This window comes from Acomys minous (assembly GCF_964271855.1).
Source record: "Acomys minous genome assembly, chromosome: 16".
NCBI lineage: Eukaryota > Metazoa > Chordata > Mammalia > Rodentia > Muridae > Acomys > Acomys minous.
Genome location: NC_140498.1, coordinates 69,710,076 through 69,728,865, shown reverse-complemented (window position 1 = coordinate 69,728,865; position 18,790 = coordinate 69,710,076). Strand labels below are relative to the sequence as shown.

The following is an 18,790-nucleotide window of genomic DNA, read 5'->3' as shown; positions in this document are numbered from 1 at the left end:
GTCCCTCTCAGGGCTGGGATAAGTGGCGTCCACACCGCAGCCTGGCTTACGCAGTGCTGGGGAGGGACCTCAGGGCTTCATGCACGCAGCAGCTAAGCCATGCCCCCAGCCCTGGTTCTAGTAAACAAAAAAGTTCCACGCAGCAATCTCATGTCTGAACAGAGTGATAGCACAGCGCTGTAGCCACGGCTGTTTGTCCTGAGGAAGGGCAAAAAAAATACCAAGTATTAGATTTCTGTCAAAATATGGACGGAAAGGAAAACTCAATTTATATGCATGAAACACTGCCAGCCTTTGTCCCTCATTACAAACCCCCGTTCCCTTTCAGACATGCTGGCGACGTGGCGCTGGAGGGAACCTGGACAGAAGCTGCCACATAAGGACCCAAGGGGCAGCCGGGAGGCAGTGCTGCCTCATGAGGCTGATACTAGATGTCAGTGGGCAGAAGCCTGGCGCAGCAGGATGCAGCTGGCCTTGGGCCAGGAGGGATGCCTATGTGTACATGCACACACACACACACACACACAAGCACGCATGCGCGCGCAGAGAGAGAAAGAGAGAGAGAGAGAGAGACAGACAGACAGACGCTGGCATATACACAACACAAACATACATGCAACACACACATACATAGGTGTGGACATACACACAGACACAGGTCCTACACACACACACACACACACACACACACACACACACACACACAGGCATAGTCCAGCATGTGGGCCACAGGAAAGGGGCTCTCAGCAGCACGAGAGCCATGGTGGCAGAACAGCAAGCCACCACCCAACAAAGAGCCACCGAGATGGGTTGGCCCAACACCCCAAGTCCGATCTCCAAGACCCATGTGAAGTCAAAGGAGAGAACTGACCCAACAAAACTGTCCTTTGATCACGTGTGCTGTGGCATGCTATGGAATGTACACATGCATGCCCACACATACACACAAACAATAACAAATAAAATTTTAAAAAATAAAGCATGGTTTTGGAGCATCTGAGCTGAGACAGCCGTCATCACAAGCCACCCTTTGGTCACACTTCTAATTCCAAGTTCCCGGCGGCGGACGGGTGTAGGCTGGACTTGAGACTCAGTCGAGCTTGATTTCCCAAGACGTGAGCCAGTCAGACGTTTTCACTTCTGACCTAATTGAATTTAATAACAATAAGTGCATACCTACTGCTCAGCACAGGAGAAGGGGGCAGGGCAGAGGAGCCAGCCTCTCCCGGGGCAGGAGTGGAACAAGGTTCAAGCATCCTGACTGATGATGTTAATTAATAAGCCTTTATTGTGGATTTATTTTATCTTTAGTGTGAAGTGTGTGTGTGCACATGCGTGCTTGTGTATGTGCATGCATGCGTGCGTGCGTGCGTGCGTGCGTGCATGTGCAAGCTAGAAACCAATGGTTGGTCTGGCCTCAATCACTCTCCACCTTATTGTTTTTAGACAGGGTCTCTCACTGGGCCTGGAACTCACCAATTCTGCACAACTAGGCAGCTACTGGGCTCCAGGGGTTCTCCTGTCTAGTCACCCCAGCCCTGGGTTCCAGGCATGGACCACCATGTCCGGCTTGTTATGTGGGTGCTGGGGACCAAACCCAGGCCCTCATGCTTGTACAGGAAGTACCTTCCAGAACGAGCCATCTCCTGACCTTAATCTTTTCTTTACAATTAGGGTGGTAACTTGACAACTGTTGTCCCTTTCCTGGTGTCCTGATTGCCTTCAGAGAAAGACTGTGCATCACGGAGCCAGCTGGAATGCCCGTATCACAGCCGTTTTCTGCTGAGGAGCCACCACTGCCCTTGCCGCTACCACCACAGCTGCAAACAGCCTGCTCAGTGAACTCCCAATGACTCCGGCAGCCTTTCCGACCCAGGCAGAAGGGGAGTGCCTGCCAGGTAGCTCAGTGAGAGCCTGGGATTGGTGGGGACAGGCTTCATTTGCATAAAGGTTCCCTGTGATTGGTGCTGATAGCCCTTCTCTGGCTGCATAAGCAGGCTATTTACTAGGCTCACTTTGGGGCATGCCCAAAGATGTCCCCACCGCTACCTAGCAGCCTCGGGTGGTACAACATCAGGCCAGGGAACTCTTCCTAGGAGAATGGGCTGGGCTGGTAACACAAAGAAAGGACAATAGTAGTGGTGTCAAGAGGCTAAAGAGAGTGGTCAGGCAGAGACCACAGGAGACTGTTAGGATTCTGCGTCAGTCCGCCTACCTGTGATGTCACTGCTTACCTGGCACAGGGGCGTGGCCCTGCCCAGGGCCATATAAAAGAACAGGCCCTCCACGTGGCTCTCTATCTCTCTACCCCCCCCCCCCTCTCTCTCTCCTCTCCACGTGTGTCTCCAGAGACGGTTCCTGTATCTCCCTATTAAACCTCTTAAGTGGATCTGTTGCGTGGTGGTGATTCTATCGCTCTGTACAGCCCTAACCTCAGCCGTACACCTTTTAACAGAGACAATGAAGGCTGGGCAACACTGAGGATGAGACACCTCAGGTCCTGGTGACTGAAACAGTCTCAGAGAGCTGCCAAGCCTTAAAGTGCTGACAGCCCCAACACTTGAGACCTAAGGGCTCTGTAACCGCTGTCACCGTAGGTCTAAAGGTCCTGTAAGAGAACTGTAGCTGCAGAGGGCGCCACCCCTACCCGACATTATTGCCAGGAGCCCAGGAGGAGAGCCACCCCAGGACCCAAACAGAATGGTTAAAGCTGGAACGAAACCCTCCAGACAAAAGGCAATCTCTGGCTTCTAGGAAATTTGGAGCAACAAGCCTCCATATTTACCTGCCAGCTCCTGGCCTTGGATGTCTGATGGGCACCACTCACACCGAACTGCAGCACCCTGGCCAGCTGTCCCACAGCACCTTGCCCTGCCTTCCATGCACGCTGCCTCACAGGAGCTGCCTGACACCTAAGTTGGGCCCTGATGTCTTCACTTCAGAGATGGGACGTGGAAACACTGAGGCTCATCCTCAATACAGCGTAAGTACGGGTGGGCTCCCACGGACCCGGACAGCACTGCTGGGAGGAGGGGGAGGGTGGCAGAGCTGTAAGGCAGAAGGAGCAAGTCCTGGGGCTGGTCATAAAGCAAGGCTGGCAGTCGCACCCGGTGAGAACAGACCCCGTGAGGGTGCCAGCCCTGGGAACCTCAGCATCACTTGTAGCTGGTCTCACGCCACCATCTCCTGTGCCACCTCTTAAGAGTCCAGCAATCAGTGGAAAGGCCTGAACCAATCCAAGGCCACAGGGCCTGCCACAGGGTACCCGGCTATCCTGAGCATGAGCAGGACTCTTGCCCAGGGCCACAGAATGAGGAAGAGGAACTTAGGACAAGGCCCAGCCAACCTTGACTTTAACAGTCCATGATGAGGGTGACAGCAATCACTGTTGGCTCATCAAGGTCTCGTCACCTAAGAGATGAACCTCTGAGCATTCCTACGAGGAAGCGTCTAGAACAGGCTAAGGTGGGAAAGTTACACTAATTGTGGGTGACACTATCTCATGGGATGAGATGAATAAGAAGTGGAAAGGACAGAATAAAAAGTAAAAAGTGGTGGCGCACGCCTTTAACCCCAGCACTTGGGGAGGCAAAGGCAGGTGCATCTCTGTGAGTTCGAGGCCAGCCTGGTCTACAGAGTGAGTTCCAAGACAGCCTGGCCTACACAGAGAAGCCCTGGCTGGAAAAACAAAAACAAACAAACTCGTCTGCTTCCTAACTATAGTGGCAATGTGACCAGCCACCTTCTTCCCTTCATGTGACTTTTGTGGGGCATTTCGTCACAGCAAGGAAACAACACCCATCACCAGGGAACACCCAAAGAAAGCTCACCCACCCTGGACAGGTTGGTGGCCTCAAGAAGGCTCCTCATCTTCCCCACTACGCAGTCACACATCTCCTGAAACCCAGTCACACTCCGACAAGCCCCTGTCACACTCAGAAGGCAACCCGGGCACTGAAAAGCAGCCCTCATCACGTTGCCAAGAGCTCCTGACAGGGCACCCAGGGTGCTTGCCGTTGCCCATGCCTGGAGCTAAGCAAGCAAAGCCAGACGCAGCCGGTCCGTGCTCTGAACAGCGGGAGATGCGCGCTCAGTTCCTGGGAAAATGTCTTCAAAGCCACAACTGTTTTCCCAGCTGTGGACGCTCCACCCTGGGAAATCTTTCCATGCCGTTACAAGAATAATTCTGAAATGACTGTACAAACATGCGAGGCTGCGCCCCTCATCCTGGTATTTGAGACTCCAAACAGGAGAGCTTCCTGGAGCACCCTGTGTGGAGAAGGGTGGTGCCCAGCACTGCCTGTGAGCATCAGGGCCTTCCCCCACCTCCCTGCTCCCCACCCACCCAGGCTTGGCTCCCTGGCTTCGGCCCTGATGTGGGAGGCCTTGGAGCCATCAAGAAGGTGAAACCACCCAGCGGGGCTGCCCTACACGGGACGCTTTCTTTTCTATAGTATGTGCAACCTATGGAAGAAGAGACCTGTGACACAAGAAGCCCGTCACAGCGCGGAGCAACTGGGGAAAGAATGTGGACTCATCAAAAACAGAGTCTGCGCACCTTAGGGATAGGGTGTGGTACCACAGGGAAGCAGAACCAAAACATCAAGTGCCCAACAGGCCTGTAGGACAGTAATTCCACGGCACACGCACCCAGGGCCAAGAGGATGAGCGGGGCTCTGAAATACAGGCTGGATGGGAAAGCCCGGCCCAGGCTGCCATGGGGCGGGCAGCGGTTTCCCTGCATGAAAGCTGAAGGCACCAGCCCAGGCCACCTGGGCCGCTTCGGACCCAGGATGGGATGCGCCTGCGAAGGGGACGGGACACTGCGAGCCGGATGGTGCTGCTGGCTCCGGTGTCGAGATGGCACCTTGGCCGTTTTATGTTTTGGCAGTTAACCTTGACTGCCAACTTGACAGCAGGCAGAATCATCTAGAAGCCAAGGCTCTGGCTACCACAGGTTTCTAGGGAGGGTTACCTGGGGGAGATGGGCACAGCTTGAATGTGAGCGGCGCCATCCCATGGACCGGAGTCCCACGCGGACTAGAGAGGAAACTCCGAGCTCAGCACCAGCATCCCCCTCTCTACTTCCTGTGTCTCTAAGGCGACCAGGGGTCTCACCCTCCTGCTACTATGTCTGTCCACCATGGTGGGCGATACCCCTCAACTCAAATAAACCCTTCCTCTCTTAAGTTGCCTTTGTCAGGTATTTGGAGAACAAGCTGAGATAAGCCACTCAGGCTCAAAAACAACAGAGTTCAAGGACAGGGGGGGATGGCTCTGCAGTCAGGAGCGAGCACTGGATGCGGGGGACCCGGGTTCAAGTACCAGCACCCACACTGCAGTATACAACTACCCAGTTCCAGGGGATCTAGTGCCCTCTTCTGGCCTCTGCAGACACTGCACTCATGTGGTGCCCAGATATACACAGGTAAAACACACATACACATTTTAAAATTTTTCTTCAAGAATTGAAAAAAAAGCCCAGCTCTAAAAGTGTGATCAGCTGTACTCTGGTCACAGATGAAGTCACCGTGACAGTGACAAAGCTCAGTATGAAGCCTGTGGCCAGCCATGCCAGAGGAGAAAAAAAAAAAAGATAGAACATACAAACACAACCATTTTTCTTGCCAAACTTTTCCATGTTTTTGGTACTTTTACAATGGGTTTGTTTTATTTTTAAAAGGGTCGGGGGAAGCTTTGTATTTGAGAAATTAAGACTGTGGTTGTGCTGTAACTGGGCTCAGTTGGTAGGGAGCTTAGTTGGCATCTCCAGGCCCTGGGTTCCAGGCCCAGCACAGCAGAAACCAGGTAAGGAAAACCTGGAAGGTCCACAGGACAGAGCTCGCGGAGGCCCCTAACCAACCCAACAGAAGCCAGGCATTCAGCAGGGATTCTGGGAAGAGGGAAAAGGGCCAGGAGTTCAAGGTCAGCCTTGGCTATGTGAGACTCTATCACAAAACCAAAACAAAACAAAAAGAAAAACAGGCTCAGCACATAAAGTGCCTGCCATGCAAGCATGAAGACCTGAGTCTGGATCCCCAGAACACATGTGAAAAGTTAGGGGTACGGCACACATCTGCAATGCCAGCACTGCCTCGGTGAGATGGGAGGAGGAGACGAGAGAGCCCCAGAAGCTCACAGAGCAGCCAGCTAGCCTGGTATTCGTAGTAGTGAACAAGAGAACCCATCACACGCACACAGGAAAAAACAAGCAATCTCTCCCCCAAATGCACAGGTATGGCGTTCAGCCGGCCCCTCGGAGAAAGGGAAGGAGATCTAAACCCCTCAACAGCTGACTGTGGCAGGTCCTCTTTGAGGAATCGCCCCAGGGTAGGGCAGGCCTTTTCAACAACTGCTTGACAGCAATGCCCAGTAAAGGAGCAAGCTCCAGGCCATGTCAAGGCCTCGGATGTCATTCTCTTTCCACAGAATGATTTGTGGGATTCCCGGGAGCAGGGAGAGGACACAGTGATTTTGTTTTTCATCTCTTTTTGTCTGGCTTCAGGACATGGAAAAAAAAAAAACACAAAACACTTCATTAGTCCCCAACTCCTAGAGACCCAAAACTTCTAGGAACCATCCTTATCACTCAATGGATCCTCCCTCCCCACTGCACACAGCCTGCCTGATTAGAGCCATAACCTTACCTTGAACGCTTTCCCTCTATTTGCTCAAAACCATTAAGACAAGAGCATTTCCACACCTACCCTGAAAGCAGAGTGGGGCCTTTTCCCTCAGCACCTCCTTCATTCTAAAGCTGGACCCACGCACATACTTTTCTCCTAGAGGCCAGGGATCCAGCCCCAGAGCAGGACAGTGGCTGGGCCCAGGGGCTGCACAAAACCCTCGGATGAGCCACAGGCACTACGCCTCCCTTTCTCTTTCACATTCCTTGCTGGCTAGACTCTCTCGCCTGGAAGTTCTAGGATTAAACTTTCTTTTTTCTTTTTCTTTTCTTTCTTTCTTTCTTTTTTTTTTTTTGTTTTTTGTTTTGTTTTGGGGAGGGTTATTTTTTTGTTGTTTTGTTTTTTGAAACAGGGTCTCTCTGTGTAGCCTTGGCTGTCCCGGACTCGCTTTGTAGACCAGACTGGCCTTGAACTCACAGTGTGGTGAGGAGGGAGTCAGTTTTCTCCTTCCATCTTTATGGGAGATCTGAGATCAAACTCACAACAAGGGCCTGTACCTTCTTTTTGTTGTTGTTTTACGATGTATTTATTTACTATTTATACAGTATTCTGCCTGAAAGTAAGCCAGCAGCCCAGGAAAGGACACCAGATCTCATTATAGATGGTTGTGAGCCACCGTGTGGTTGTTGGGAATTGAACTGAGGGCCTTTGGAAGAGCAGCCGGTGCTCTTAACCGCTGAGCCATCTCTCCTGCCCTGGGCTTGTAACTTCTGGTCCTGCTCACCTCGTCCATGTGGCCAGCTGTGTACATGTGCATGCATCTATGTGCGCATCCAGGAGCATGAATACGCGCAGACAACTAGAAGAGACAATGAAGCCGGGCGTAGGGATGCTTGCCTTTGGTCCCAGCACTCAGGAGGCAAAGCCAGGCAGATCCCTGTGAGTTCGAGGCCAGCCTGATATACACATAGACTCCCAACCCAGTCAGAGCTACACAGTGAGATCCTGTCTCAAATATCCACCCAATCAAATCGATGATGACAGTGGTGATGATGATGATGATGATGATGATGATGATGATGATGATGCTAATAATAGAGAGAAGCCTGGAGGGAAGGAGGGAGGAAAGCAAAATGGAATCCGCTGTCACTGGAACGCAAGATACAGGAACTGTACATGTAAATTGCCCAGGCTGGTGTGTGGTTCACGCTCTCCCATACACACTACAATGAAGATATTAAGGCACTGAACACGGCAAATGCACCTTAGGGAGGTACACCTGCTCTTGGTTTTTCCTTGTGCATTTTTCTGTACTTGCTATTTTTTTTTTTTTTTTACATTGGCCATGTGCAACTCAGGAAAAGCAACAAACATTTTCCAATTATGTTGGCTGAGTTATTCTCTATCAGGCATGAGGAAGCCCAGCCCAGAAACATCTCCCTGGTTGAGCAAGGCACACACTTTGGGAACACAGCTGGCATGGGGACAGGGAAGGAGTGGGGTTTGTTTTCTTTGGAGCAGAGTGAGAACTGTCAGGTTTCCATGGCAGTGATGACAGTCAGCCACCAGCTCCTCCATAGACTGGACCCCAGGCTGGGGAAAAAGATGGCGCTCGGGCAGAGGCTGGGAGAGGTAGGCAGAAGTGTCGGTCTGATTGCTCGGAGTGGGACTAGTGGGGTAGCAGGGTGGCCACCCCAAAAAGCTCCAGGAGAAAGATAATGATGAGACAGATGAGACAGGACACATTAAACATTAACACAGAGCTGGGGAATGTGGCCTGGTTGGTGAAATGGCTGCCTGAGTCATGCTCAAGGTCCTGGGGTCCCCTTGCTAGCACCGCAAGCAAGTCCCCATCTTAAAAACAAAAAACTCCATGACTCAACTAGTTAAAACAGAAAAGGGGGGGATGCTGCAGGCACAGAGACATACATCTGACTTGGTCACGGGGTGGTTGGGGGAGGGGCAGATCACACAGCGATTCCTACTGGGGAGACTGAATAGCGTACTCCTAAAAACTGTAGCACCCAGAAACCACACCCTGGCACTAACCCCACAGAAACAAAAACCTGCCATCACAAACACTTAGGTCAGTTTTAGTCACAAAAGCAAGAATCCCAGAAGCCTTTGGCCCTGTCCTGGATGAGGGTTGAGGGGGTCAGTCTTGACCATGGCTATGGGCGGCCCCATGTACTCTAAGGTTGCAGGGGAACATGCTCACACAAACACATGAGGTACAGCAAACTCCTGAAGCCCGAGCAAGCCCTGCAGGCTGCCCAGTCACCCGGGCTCCATCACTGTGGGCCCTGATACAGGGCACCAGCTGTCACTGCAGGAAACTGGGTGAAGGGTACTTGGGACCGCCTTCTGTGTCATTTTGCAACTTCCTAAGAATCTACCAGAATCTGAAAAAAATATCATCTCTTTTAGGGAAAAGGCGGACAAGCCCCTCACCCACCCCAACCACGCCCTCCACACCTCCCCCACACGTGTCATTGTCAGCAGGGCATTGCGGAGCCCCAACATAAGAGTTACAAAGTTTTGAACTGTCACTTCTAACCATGGGCAGTGACCCAAGTTACCCTGGGTTGGGCCAGCTCCACGGTGCGAAGGCTAAGGCAGCCAGGCAACAGACACCAGCTTCTTGAGCCAGTTCCTCCCCTACAGGCCCTAGACACCATCAACCCATGACACGCCAGCACACGCCTCTGTCTTTGTCCTCCGCCAGAATTCAAACAAGGCGCTCAGCTCCTCTGGGGGTTTCCAGGCAGGAGTCTTCTATCTTGGTTTGTACTCACTTAACCCAGGAGATCAGTTGGCAGTAGCCTCCCTGGGAGATAAAAGAGGGAGGCCAGGGGGCTGGTGACACACAGGCCCTGGATGGTAGCCTGTGTCCTGTGGGCTAGGACTGGCCTCAGGAGTACACGGCCCCTCAACAAACCACCCTCTTGGTGGTCAGTCCCATCAACGCAGACACATATGCTTCTGTGACACTGTTCAAACCTCACTCAGATCCCACATCTGGTGAGGCCTCTGCATAGCAACGCTTACCACAGCCGTGAGGGATTTGAGCAGTAGTCTCAGGGCCATAAAATTCCCAAGCCTTTCTGGGTGGCTTCCTAAGGAACCACAGGCTGCATACCCACACGATGTGCGTGACTTTCTAAAGGGCCACAGCCCAGCACCAAAGCCAGCAGCTCTGATGGTTTCCATGTGGCCTGAGCCCTACCAGGCAGGACCCGCCATGGAAGAGAAAGGTGGCCCTGGGGACCTGCATGCCACTGGCTGGCCAGCATACTGGTGTGTGCACAAGTGTGTGAGCTCCACCTTCATCGCTTGTAATCAAGTTTGTTAACCTGCGGCTGCCCTGCTGTGTCTAAGGTTTTTCTTGACTTTTAAGTCTTTAACTGGCAGAGAAAGCAAACTCAGTCAAGGTCCCCCAGATGGTAACGTAACGCTCATGACTGTAAAGCAAGCATTTTATTATTATCCTAGCCCTAACTACAGCATAGTCTCAAAGGGGGGAGGAGGGGTCTGTTCCTTTGTCCAGGGACTGGCCACTATGCATGCAGCCTGCCTGGTCCTGGTGTGGGACAGTCTGGTCCCTACATCTGACCTACTGCCACCAGCCTTGGAGAGGAGGCATCTTCAGGAACACAGCCACCTCCTGGCTTGTCCCAACTTCAATGGGTGCCAGGCGCGCCAGGGTGGCCCAAGCAGCCCTTCCTGAGAGCGAGTGATACCAACAGCTGTATCCCGCAGCTCTTTGCGGTAGGAATTCTGTCTGGAAGGACTAAGGCAGAGATTGGGACTTAAGGTCCAGGGGGGGGGGGGCCCTTCCTACAGTAGACAAGACAGTTGTGGTCCAGGGTGTCATTAATGAGTATGGAACTTCTGTGAATTCCTGCTCCCCACCAAGGCCCAGAGATCTGCTGCCTCTGGGAATCCAGGAAGGGGGAAGCAGTAAGGCCGGAGCCTTCTCAGACCAGCAGCCAGAAAACAGGAACCAGTCCCAAGATGCCTGGTGGGGGTGTTTGAACTCTTCCTGTGCCAAGGATCCACAAACCAACTACTTCTCCAGGGCCTTGGGGAACAGGGCAGGACAGAAGCTGGGGCTGGGGCAAGGTGCCCACGCACCCCAGGCCCTCGGCACCAGGACCCAGAGAGCCGTGGCCCAAACATGCAACAGCTTCACAGGGCCCAGAGCCCCAAGTGGAACTTGGGCTCCATGGAAACCGCTCCCCAAGGGCCAATGAAGTTCCCAGCACTTGGGGACACTTGGGCGGTCCTGGCGCAGGCACAGAGCACTGAGCTGTGGGAAGTGGCTGGGTTGGGCCCTGGGAGCTCCCCACATGGACACTTCAGGGAGGACAATGGAGTGGCCCAAGTAGGGACAGAGGCTTCTTCCTTCCCTGTCACAGAGTTCACTGGAGCCACAGGGGGACAGGCCTGGACCAACATAGTACTTTTCCACCAGTTCCTGGGTGATGGGACTGCTGCTCTTCAGGCCTTGAGACCCAGCCTTCTTGAACACTTAGGCTCAGCTCTCCCTATTTTTCCTCTGAAGAAAATATGCCTGACACACATCCTTCTGACAATTTCCCATGAGAGCTGAACGAAGAAATGTTTTTGTCTACAGAGATCAGCATTCTTAAGCAGAGAAAGGCCTCCTTCTGTATGCAACACTGGCTTCCAGAAACAGGAGAAGGGGTGCTAAAGACCCGAGTCCCCAAACTACAGTCCTAAGTCACGGTGACCACAGAGAAAGGCTGACAACACCCTGCTGGCCAGTCCCCTGCGGCCCAGGGTACCAGAACACCACCGCCTCAGAGGAAGGCCAGTACACCAGGGCCTCCTCCAAAGGCCCACTGAACAGCCCAGAGCTTCTGTCTCCCAACACCAGTAGTTAGAAAAGCAAACACAGCCTGTGGCTCTCCTGGAAACATCAGGCTCTAAATCAGACCAAGATGTGTCTGGCTCAGCAGGTAAAGGCACTTGCTGCCAAGCCTGATGACTCGAGTTCAATCTCACATCGGCGGAAGGAGACAACTGAACTCCCATGATTTGCCCTCTGACCTTAACACACACACACACACCATGAAGACACACGCATGCGTATATAAATGAATTTAAAAAAAAATCACATTTAGATGTATCTGCATACACATGGCAGATACCTGCTATACGATGAAAACCAAACCTACACAGCATTTAGCATCCCTCTCTTGGTGAGTATCAACATCAATTATTTGGGCCAGTAAGATGGCTCAGTGGGTGAAGGTGCTCGCCACCAAGGCTGACAAACCTAATTTGACCCATGGAACCCTCACTGTGGAAGAAGAGACCCGACACCCGAAAGTTGCCTACATGCGGTGCCAGAATACACACATGAGTAAACAAACGTGAGTAAGTTTTGTTTTTTCCATAAAACATGAAGGATTCGGTTTGTTTTCTGGCGCTGTGTTCCAAGGCAGGGCTACCCACATGCTAGGCAAGTGCTCTACCACTGAGCCCATAGCCTGGCGCTGACACTCAAGTTTTTAGACACAGGAACCTGGGCCACACCCCAGGTACACACACATCAAAGAGAGAAGTTTCCTGGGAGTGGAGCCGTGAGGCCCTGTATTCCCAGACCCTCCGCGTGGCCAGGCTGGCCCATCGCCGTCCACCGGTAAACGTGGGCATCCACGCAACAGCCACGCTGCTGTCTTATAACTGCTTTGGGAAGCACCAAACACAGCCACGTGTGACCGCTCCATGCAGAGTCGCCTACCTTGGGGCTGGCCGCCTCCTTGCCTGGCCTGGCTTCAGGTGCCCGTGGCGTCCCCTCCGCTGGTGCCATCTTCTGCTTCTTACTCTTCTCCGTAGTCCCTTCGGGACTTTTTCTCTTGTGTTTTGACATACTGGAAGAGACAGCGCAGGTCAATCAATAGTAGGAAGGAAGAGGCCTGTGCCACCAAGTGCTGTGTTGTGACACAGTGGAGGGGACCCTTCCTGGCTGTAACACAGACGGAGGTTTAAGTAAAATAAGCTAACGAGGGCAATGGCTGCTGATAAAGGGCTTCCTGGACAACCACCGGGACTTAAGTTTGTGCCCCAGAGCCAGGCGGTGGTGGCGCACGCCTTTAATCCCAGAATTCGGGAGGCAGAGGCAGGCAGATCGCTCTGAGTTCGAGGCCAGCTTGGTCTACAAAGTGAGTCCAGGGAAGTCAAGGCTACACAGAGAAACCTTGTCTCAAAAAACAAGAAAAAAAATCCACGAGAGAGAAAAAAAATCGGGTGTGGCAGTGCCCCAATACAAAGCCAGGCAACGGGGGTGGGGGTGGAGACAGGAGCACCCCTCAAGTGGACGGCCAGCCAGCCTAGCAGAACTGGTGCGCTCCCGGTTTAATAAGAGACCACATCTCAAAACATAAGCTGGAGACCATTAGATAACTGATGGTCCTCTCACCTGCAAACACAGATACTCACGTGTGCATACACACATGAGCACACAACATGTGTGCAAACATGTGCATACATGCACGAACATACATACATACAAAACACCAAACATAAACGTTAAAAGATGGCCAAGGACACACCACTGTGGAGCAGCAATGGCCACTGTCTTCCAGGAGTTCCCCTTTAGCATGAATATCTAATTTTCCTTTTTCTTTGATTTTTCAAACAGGGTTTGTGCTAAATGACTCAGGCTGGCCTCTTCAGCTCACTCTGCAGCCCAGGCAGCGACTGAACTTGCGAGCCTACAGCCTCCGCCCGGGACAGTAGGCCTGGGTCTAACTCAAAAGCAACACTGTATGGAAAGATTAAGAGCAATAGCTGAGCGGGCCGTGGTGGCGCACGCCTTTAATCCCCACACTTGGGAGGCAGAGGCAGGCGGATCGCTGTGAGTTCGAGGCCAGCCTGGTCTACAAAGTGAGTCCTGGACAGCCAAGGCTACACAGAGAGATCTTGTCTTGAAAAAAAAGGAAAAAAGAGCAAAATAGCTGAGCCATGGCTCATTCTTTTAATCCCAGTACTCGGGAGGAAGAGGCAGGTGGATCACTGTGAGTTCGAGGCCAGCCTTGTCTACAAAGGGAGTCCAGGACAGCCAAGGCTATACAAAGAAACCCTATATCGAAAAATAAATAAATAAATAAATAAAAAAGAAAGGAAGGAAGGAAGGAAAAAAGATTAAAAGCAACACCATCTTTACTGTCACCGGGTTCTAAAGGTAGAAATCTGCCTATTCCTTCATTACTCAGTACATATTAGAAGGCAGTTTCATCTTCTCCAAATCTAGGCTAAATCACAACCCTATGCAAGCTGTAACTTGTATTATACCCCCATCCCCGGGTGGAGAGGCTGAAAGACCCTGGGTAAGTGGGTGGGTGGGTGGGGCAGAGGCGCAGAGCCCGGAGCCATTCCTGGATGAAGCTAGATTTCAGATACTGAGATAAATCTAAGCCTAGCGTCCTAGCATCTACCTCCTCACACATCAGGAAAAAAACCAGAAGCCCGTGAATGTAAGACCAATATGCAAGGCAGAGATGGTGGCCTGTGATCCCAGCATCTGGGAGGCTGAGGCAGGAGGACTGTCACTAGTTTCAGGCCAGCCTAAATTACACAGCAAGAGCCGGCCTCTCTAGACACGGTGGCGCACATCTGTAATCCCAGAACTCGGGAGGCAGAAGTAGGAGGGGCATAAGACACTCAAGAACAGCCTGGAACACACAAGTGAGAACCTCAAAAAAACATATATAATAATAATAATAATGGAGCTGGGCGGTGGTGGCACACACCTTTAATCCCAACACTCCGGAGGCAGAGGCAGGCGGATCGCTGTGAGTTCAAGGCCAGCCTGGTCTATAAAGAGAGTTCCAGGACAGCCAAGGCTACACAGAGGCTAACACAAAGAGACCCTGGGGGGGAGGGATGTATAGGGATGATTATAGGGCTGAAGATCAACTCAGTGATAAGAAGAAGAGAAAAAGAGAGGAGAGTGAGCATGGAAAGATGGGAGAGTTCTAGAAGCCTCGAACACCCTCAGAGATCAAATCTGCAGCCATGTAACCCTTGTCTGTGAGGCAGAGCGGCGAACAAGTCCAGCAAACCTGCAGCCCAGGTGTGCGGGCACCGGGACATCCCTGTCTCACTTGGGGCTGTCACTGATGACGGCACACAGAATATTACCATTCCAGAATCAGAAACCTCCAAGCCCTATCTATATATATATATTTTTTTTTAATTAAGCCTCCTCTTTCTTTTTTTTTTTTTTTTTAAAGATATTTGAAGCCAGAGGCTACAATTTTCAATTAGCTGTGTAATAAGAAATCTTAAAAGAAGGCGAGAATGTTGACACAGGGACACTGAAAATAGGGGTGGTGACGCCAGCCAATTACCTCGTTAGAGAAATAAGGAAAGTTCAGCAAATATTTGCACACCGCTTAGGAGAGAAAAAGGTCTGCGTTCACCCTGGAAGCCGGCGTTAAAAAGTTAATCACGGAGTCTATTTGCGAAGAAGAAGGGAAAAGACGATTCTACGTCAGGGGGTTCTAAGAGGCAGCAGCTCGCAACTGAGGGAACGAGTGTTTGTTCCAGGAAATATCGCCTTTGCTTCCAATCAAGCGACTTTCCACAAGGGTGCCAAGACAATTCCAAGAGCACCCTGTTCCGCCCAGAGCTGGAGGGCAGCTGGACAGCCATGGGGAGAGCGGGTATGACCCCCCCCCACAGGACTAACAACTCAGGACAGACCAAGCCCACCACGTCAAAGAGCCCAAGCTTAGCCCCCCCTTTTTTTTTTAAAGACAGGGTCTCACAACCCTGTGACCTTCAGCTCACAGAGATCCTCCTGCTTCTGCCTCCAGATTGGAATTGAAGGCGTGCAAAGTTGGGATTTATCAGGCCAAGCCTAAAATTGTTAGAATTTCCACGGATGAACCTTCATGGCCCTGGAGAACAAAGTGCTCTCTCAGATTAAAAACACCAATAACTATGCGGTGGCGCACGCCTTTAATCCCAGCGCTCAGGAGGCAGAGGCAGGCGGATCTCTGTGAGTTCCAGGACAGCCTGGTTGGTCTACATAGTGAGTCTAGGACAGCCAGGGCTGTTACACAGAGAAACTCTGTCTCGAAAAACCAAAAATCCAAAGACTAAGCAAACCAAAAACCCCAATAACTAGATAGTCTAACGAAAAATAAGCCGGGCTACATCACAACTAAAAACTTCTGCCCTTGGGTTGGTGAGAGGGCTCAGTGGCTAAGAGCTCTTGCAGAAGACCCAAGTTCAGTTCCCAGCACCCACAGGCAGCTCACGGCCTCCAGTGACTCCAGCTCTCGACACGCACACACGCACGCACAATTAAAAATAGCATATAAAGGGGCTGGAGAGATGGCTTCATGCAGCAGCTAAAAATAAGACAGGGGCCGGGACTTCTCAGTGGGTAAAAGCAAGCTGCCACAAAAGCGGCACGACCCGAGTTCGATTCCTGAGACTTACATAAAAAGCCAGATCAGTGGTGTGCATCTGTTAACCTCACCTCTCCTACTCCAAAATGGGAGGTGGAGACAGGAGACTAAGCCTAGGGTACATGCTGCGTGGGGGGGGGGGGGTTCAGAAACCAGAAAAACTATGTCTCAACAAGGTCAAGGAAATGAATAGACCCCCCTAAAGTTGCCTCCAACCAAGACCACTAACATGTGATCGTCTCCGGTCCAGAACCTGGGCTAGCTAGATCTGGGATTCCTATGCTGACCTGTTATGTCCCAGAGCCTTGAGTGACACCAACACATAAGAAGAAACGAGGCCCGGCGTGGTGGCACAGGCCTTTAACCCCAGCACTCAGGAGGCAGAGGCAGGAGGATCTCTGTGAGTTCGAGGCCATCCTGGTCTACAAAGCGAGTCTAGGACAGAGAAACCCTGTCTCGAAAAAACAAAATAAGAAACGAAAGAATCTTTTTTGCGTTTTTGAAACATTCTTGCTGGACTGGAGCTGGCAGCAATGCTCCTGCCTGTCTCCGAGATGCTGAGATTACAGCTGGGTACCACCACACCCAACTTGTAAGGATGGATGAATGAATGGAAGGAATGTTGGATGCATAGATAAATAAATGGGTAGGTGGGTGGACGAAGGATGTGGATGAATGGGTGGGTGGATGGATGGATAAGTGGATAAAGGAGTGGATGCATGTTTAAGTGGGTGGAGGGGTGGGCGAACGGATGCCTGGATGGATGTATCCATAGGGGTAAATGGGTAGGTGGGTGGCTTAATGGATCTATGGCGATCCACGTAGAGGGCCGGGCAGACACGCACGGCCGGCCCCAGGACGCCGTCTCCCCAGCGGCTGCGACCCCCCAGGACCCGCAGACCACGCACCTGCAGCGTCCACTCTCAGACACCTCTGCCACGCGCCTCCACCACCAGCTCCGCAGGTTCCGCGCCGTCCCGCCCTCGAAGAGCGAATCTCTCCATTGGACAGGACCCGCGTCCGTCTTCTAATTAGCCAATGGCAACTGCATGGGAGGGAGCAGGCCCGGCGCAGGATACTGGCGTCATCTCTCGGAGCTAAGGGTGCAGGCAGTTGCCCGGGCAACTCCTAGTGGCGTGGGCACGAGTAGCCAGAATCTGCCCGCCGATGCTGGGCGGGACAGATGGACCGCCTCTCAGAAAACTGCAGCATGGTAAAGCTTCTAAATCCGAGGGCTGCCTAGTTTGGATGTGTTCGCCTGTTCCCCCCCACCCCCGCCAGCCCTAGGAAGGCTGAGGCAGGAGGATTAGGTGGAGGCTGTCCTCAGCTACGTAGGGAGTTCGAAGCCAGAATAAATTGTTGAAGACCCTGTTGTTGGGGAGCATGTCTTTAACCCCAGCACTCGGGAGGCAGAGGCAGGCTGGTCTACAAAGTGAGTCCAGGACGTCCAAGATAACATAGAGAAACCCTGTCTCAAAAAAAAAAAAAAAAAAATTATGGACCAATCTGGGATATATGATATCCTGTTTCCAAAAACCAAAATAGGACCAGTGAGATGGCTCAGAGGATAAAAGTGCTTGTAAAACTTGATAACCTTAGTTTGTTTGATGCCTAGGATCCATCAGGTGTCTTTTGGCTTCCAAACACACACACAGACACAGGCGCGCGCGCGCGCGCACACACACACACACACACACACACGAATAAATAAAAACCTTTTGAAGATGAAAGGTTTGGGAAAGGACAGAAGCTGAAAAATGAAAACAAAAGGATGAGATCCTTAGAATAGTGTGCTGTGCATTCCATATATATACATATATATGTATGATGCATGTGTGCACATACACAAGTGATGAAGACGTAATCTAAAGAACTGGCGCTACCTGTCACTGGCCTTATAACAGAGCCCCAGACCTTGGTAGGCCCCTAGACCTAAGCACAACTGACTCCATGGTGGAAGTACCATTCAGGCTGTAAAACTCACCACGTAGATAGCACCACCTGCCAAAGCTAAAGCAAAGATCTAACCCATCAAAGTCCTTGTAGTTCCGGGAAAGTCTCAGTATGTACTAACCTTGCCTTTTGGCTTCTGTGGTTCCACTAACTGCCCTTGTTAACTGAAGTACGTCAACTCAGAACACGGCTTTTGTGCTTCAGAGCTCACCCTGAGAAAGGCTCAGGGCTACAGTGGGATCCCGTTACCCAGCATAGTCTCTGGCCAGCTAATAAAAACTTTCTATTGGCTTAAAGCCAAGTCAGAGCAGTCTACTCTTGTGAATAGCCCACAACAGCCTTTAATCCGGAGACTTTAATCAGGAGACAGAGGCAGGTGGATCTCTATGAATGTGAGGCCAGCCTGATGAACATAGAGAGTTCTAGGCCAGCCAAGGCTACAGAGTCAAACCCTGTCTCAAAAACAAAAACAAAGGGGATGGTGGTGATGTAATCAGAGATAAAGCCCTTGCCAACCCCCTGGACCTCTTCCTTAGCACCATCAGTAATAGTAATAGTAGTTTTTGTTTGGTTGATTGGTTTTTGGTTTTTCGAGACAGGGTTTCTCTGTGTAGCCTTGGCTGTCCTGGACTCACTTTGTAAACCAGGCTGGTCCTGAACTCACAGAGATCCACCTGCCTCTGCCTCCTGAGAGCTGGCATTAAAGGGGGACGACACCAAGCCCGGCTTTGTTTGGGCTTTTTGGTTTGTTTGGTTTTTTTT

The 18,790-nt window shown here is 51.7% G+C and overlaps 1 protein-coding gene across 3 annotated transcripts in view; it reads right to left on the bottom strand.

Annotated features, from left to right (window-relative positions):
• Nucleotides 1-17,111, bottom strand: part of CHLSN (cholesin) — a 103,596-nt gene extending 86,485 nt beyond the window's left edge. Inside the window, exons 1-2 of one of the 3 annotated variants that reach the window (XM_084764273.1) lie at nucleotides 16,984-17,111; nucleotides 12,397-12,526 (exon numbers count right to left, since the gene is read on the bottom strand). In XM_084764273.1, coding sequence (XP_084620399.1) covers nucleotides 12,397-12,525 — 129 coding nt within the window. In that variant the 5' untranslated portion in view covers nucleotide 12,526; nucleotides 16,984-17,111. Of the gene's footprint in view, nucleotides 1-12,396; nucleotides 12,527-13,207; nucleotides 13,340-16,983 lie in introns of those variants that run through there. The other 2 variants (XM_084764272.1, XM_084764274.1) reach the window with 2 other exon arrangements.
• Nucleotides 17,112-18,790: the final 1,679 nt, after the last annotated feature.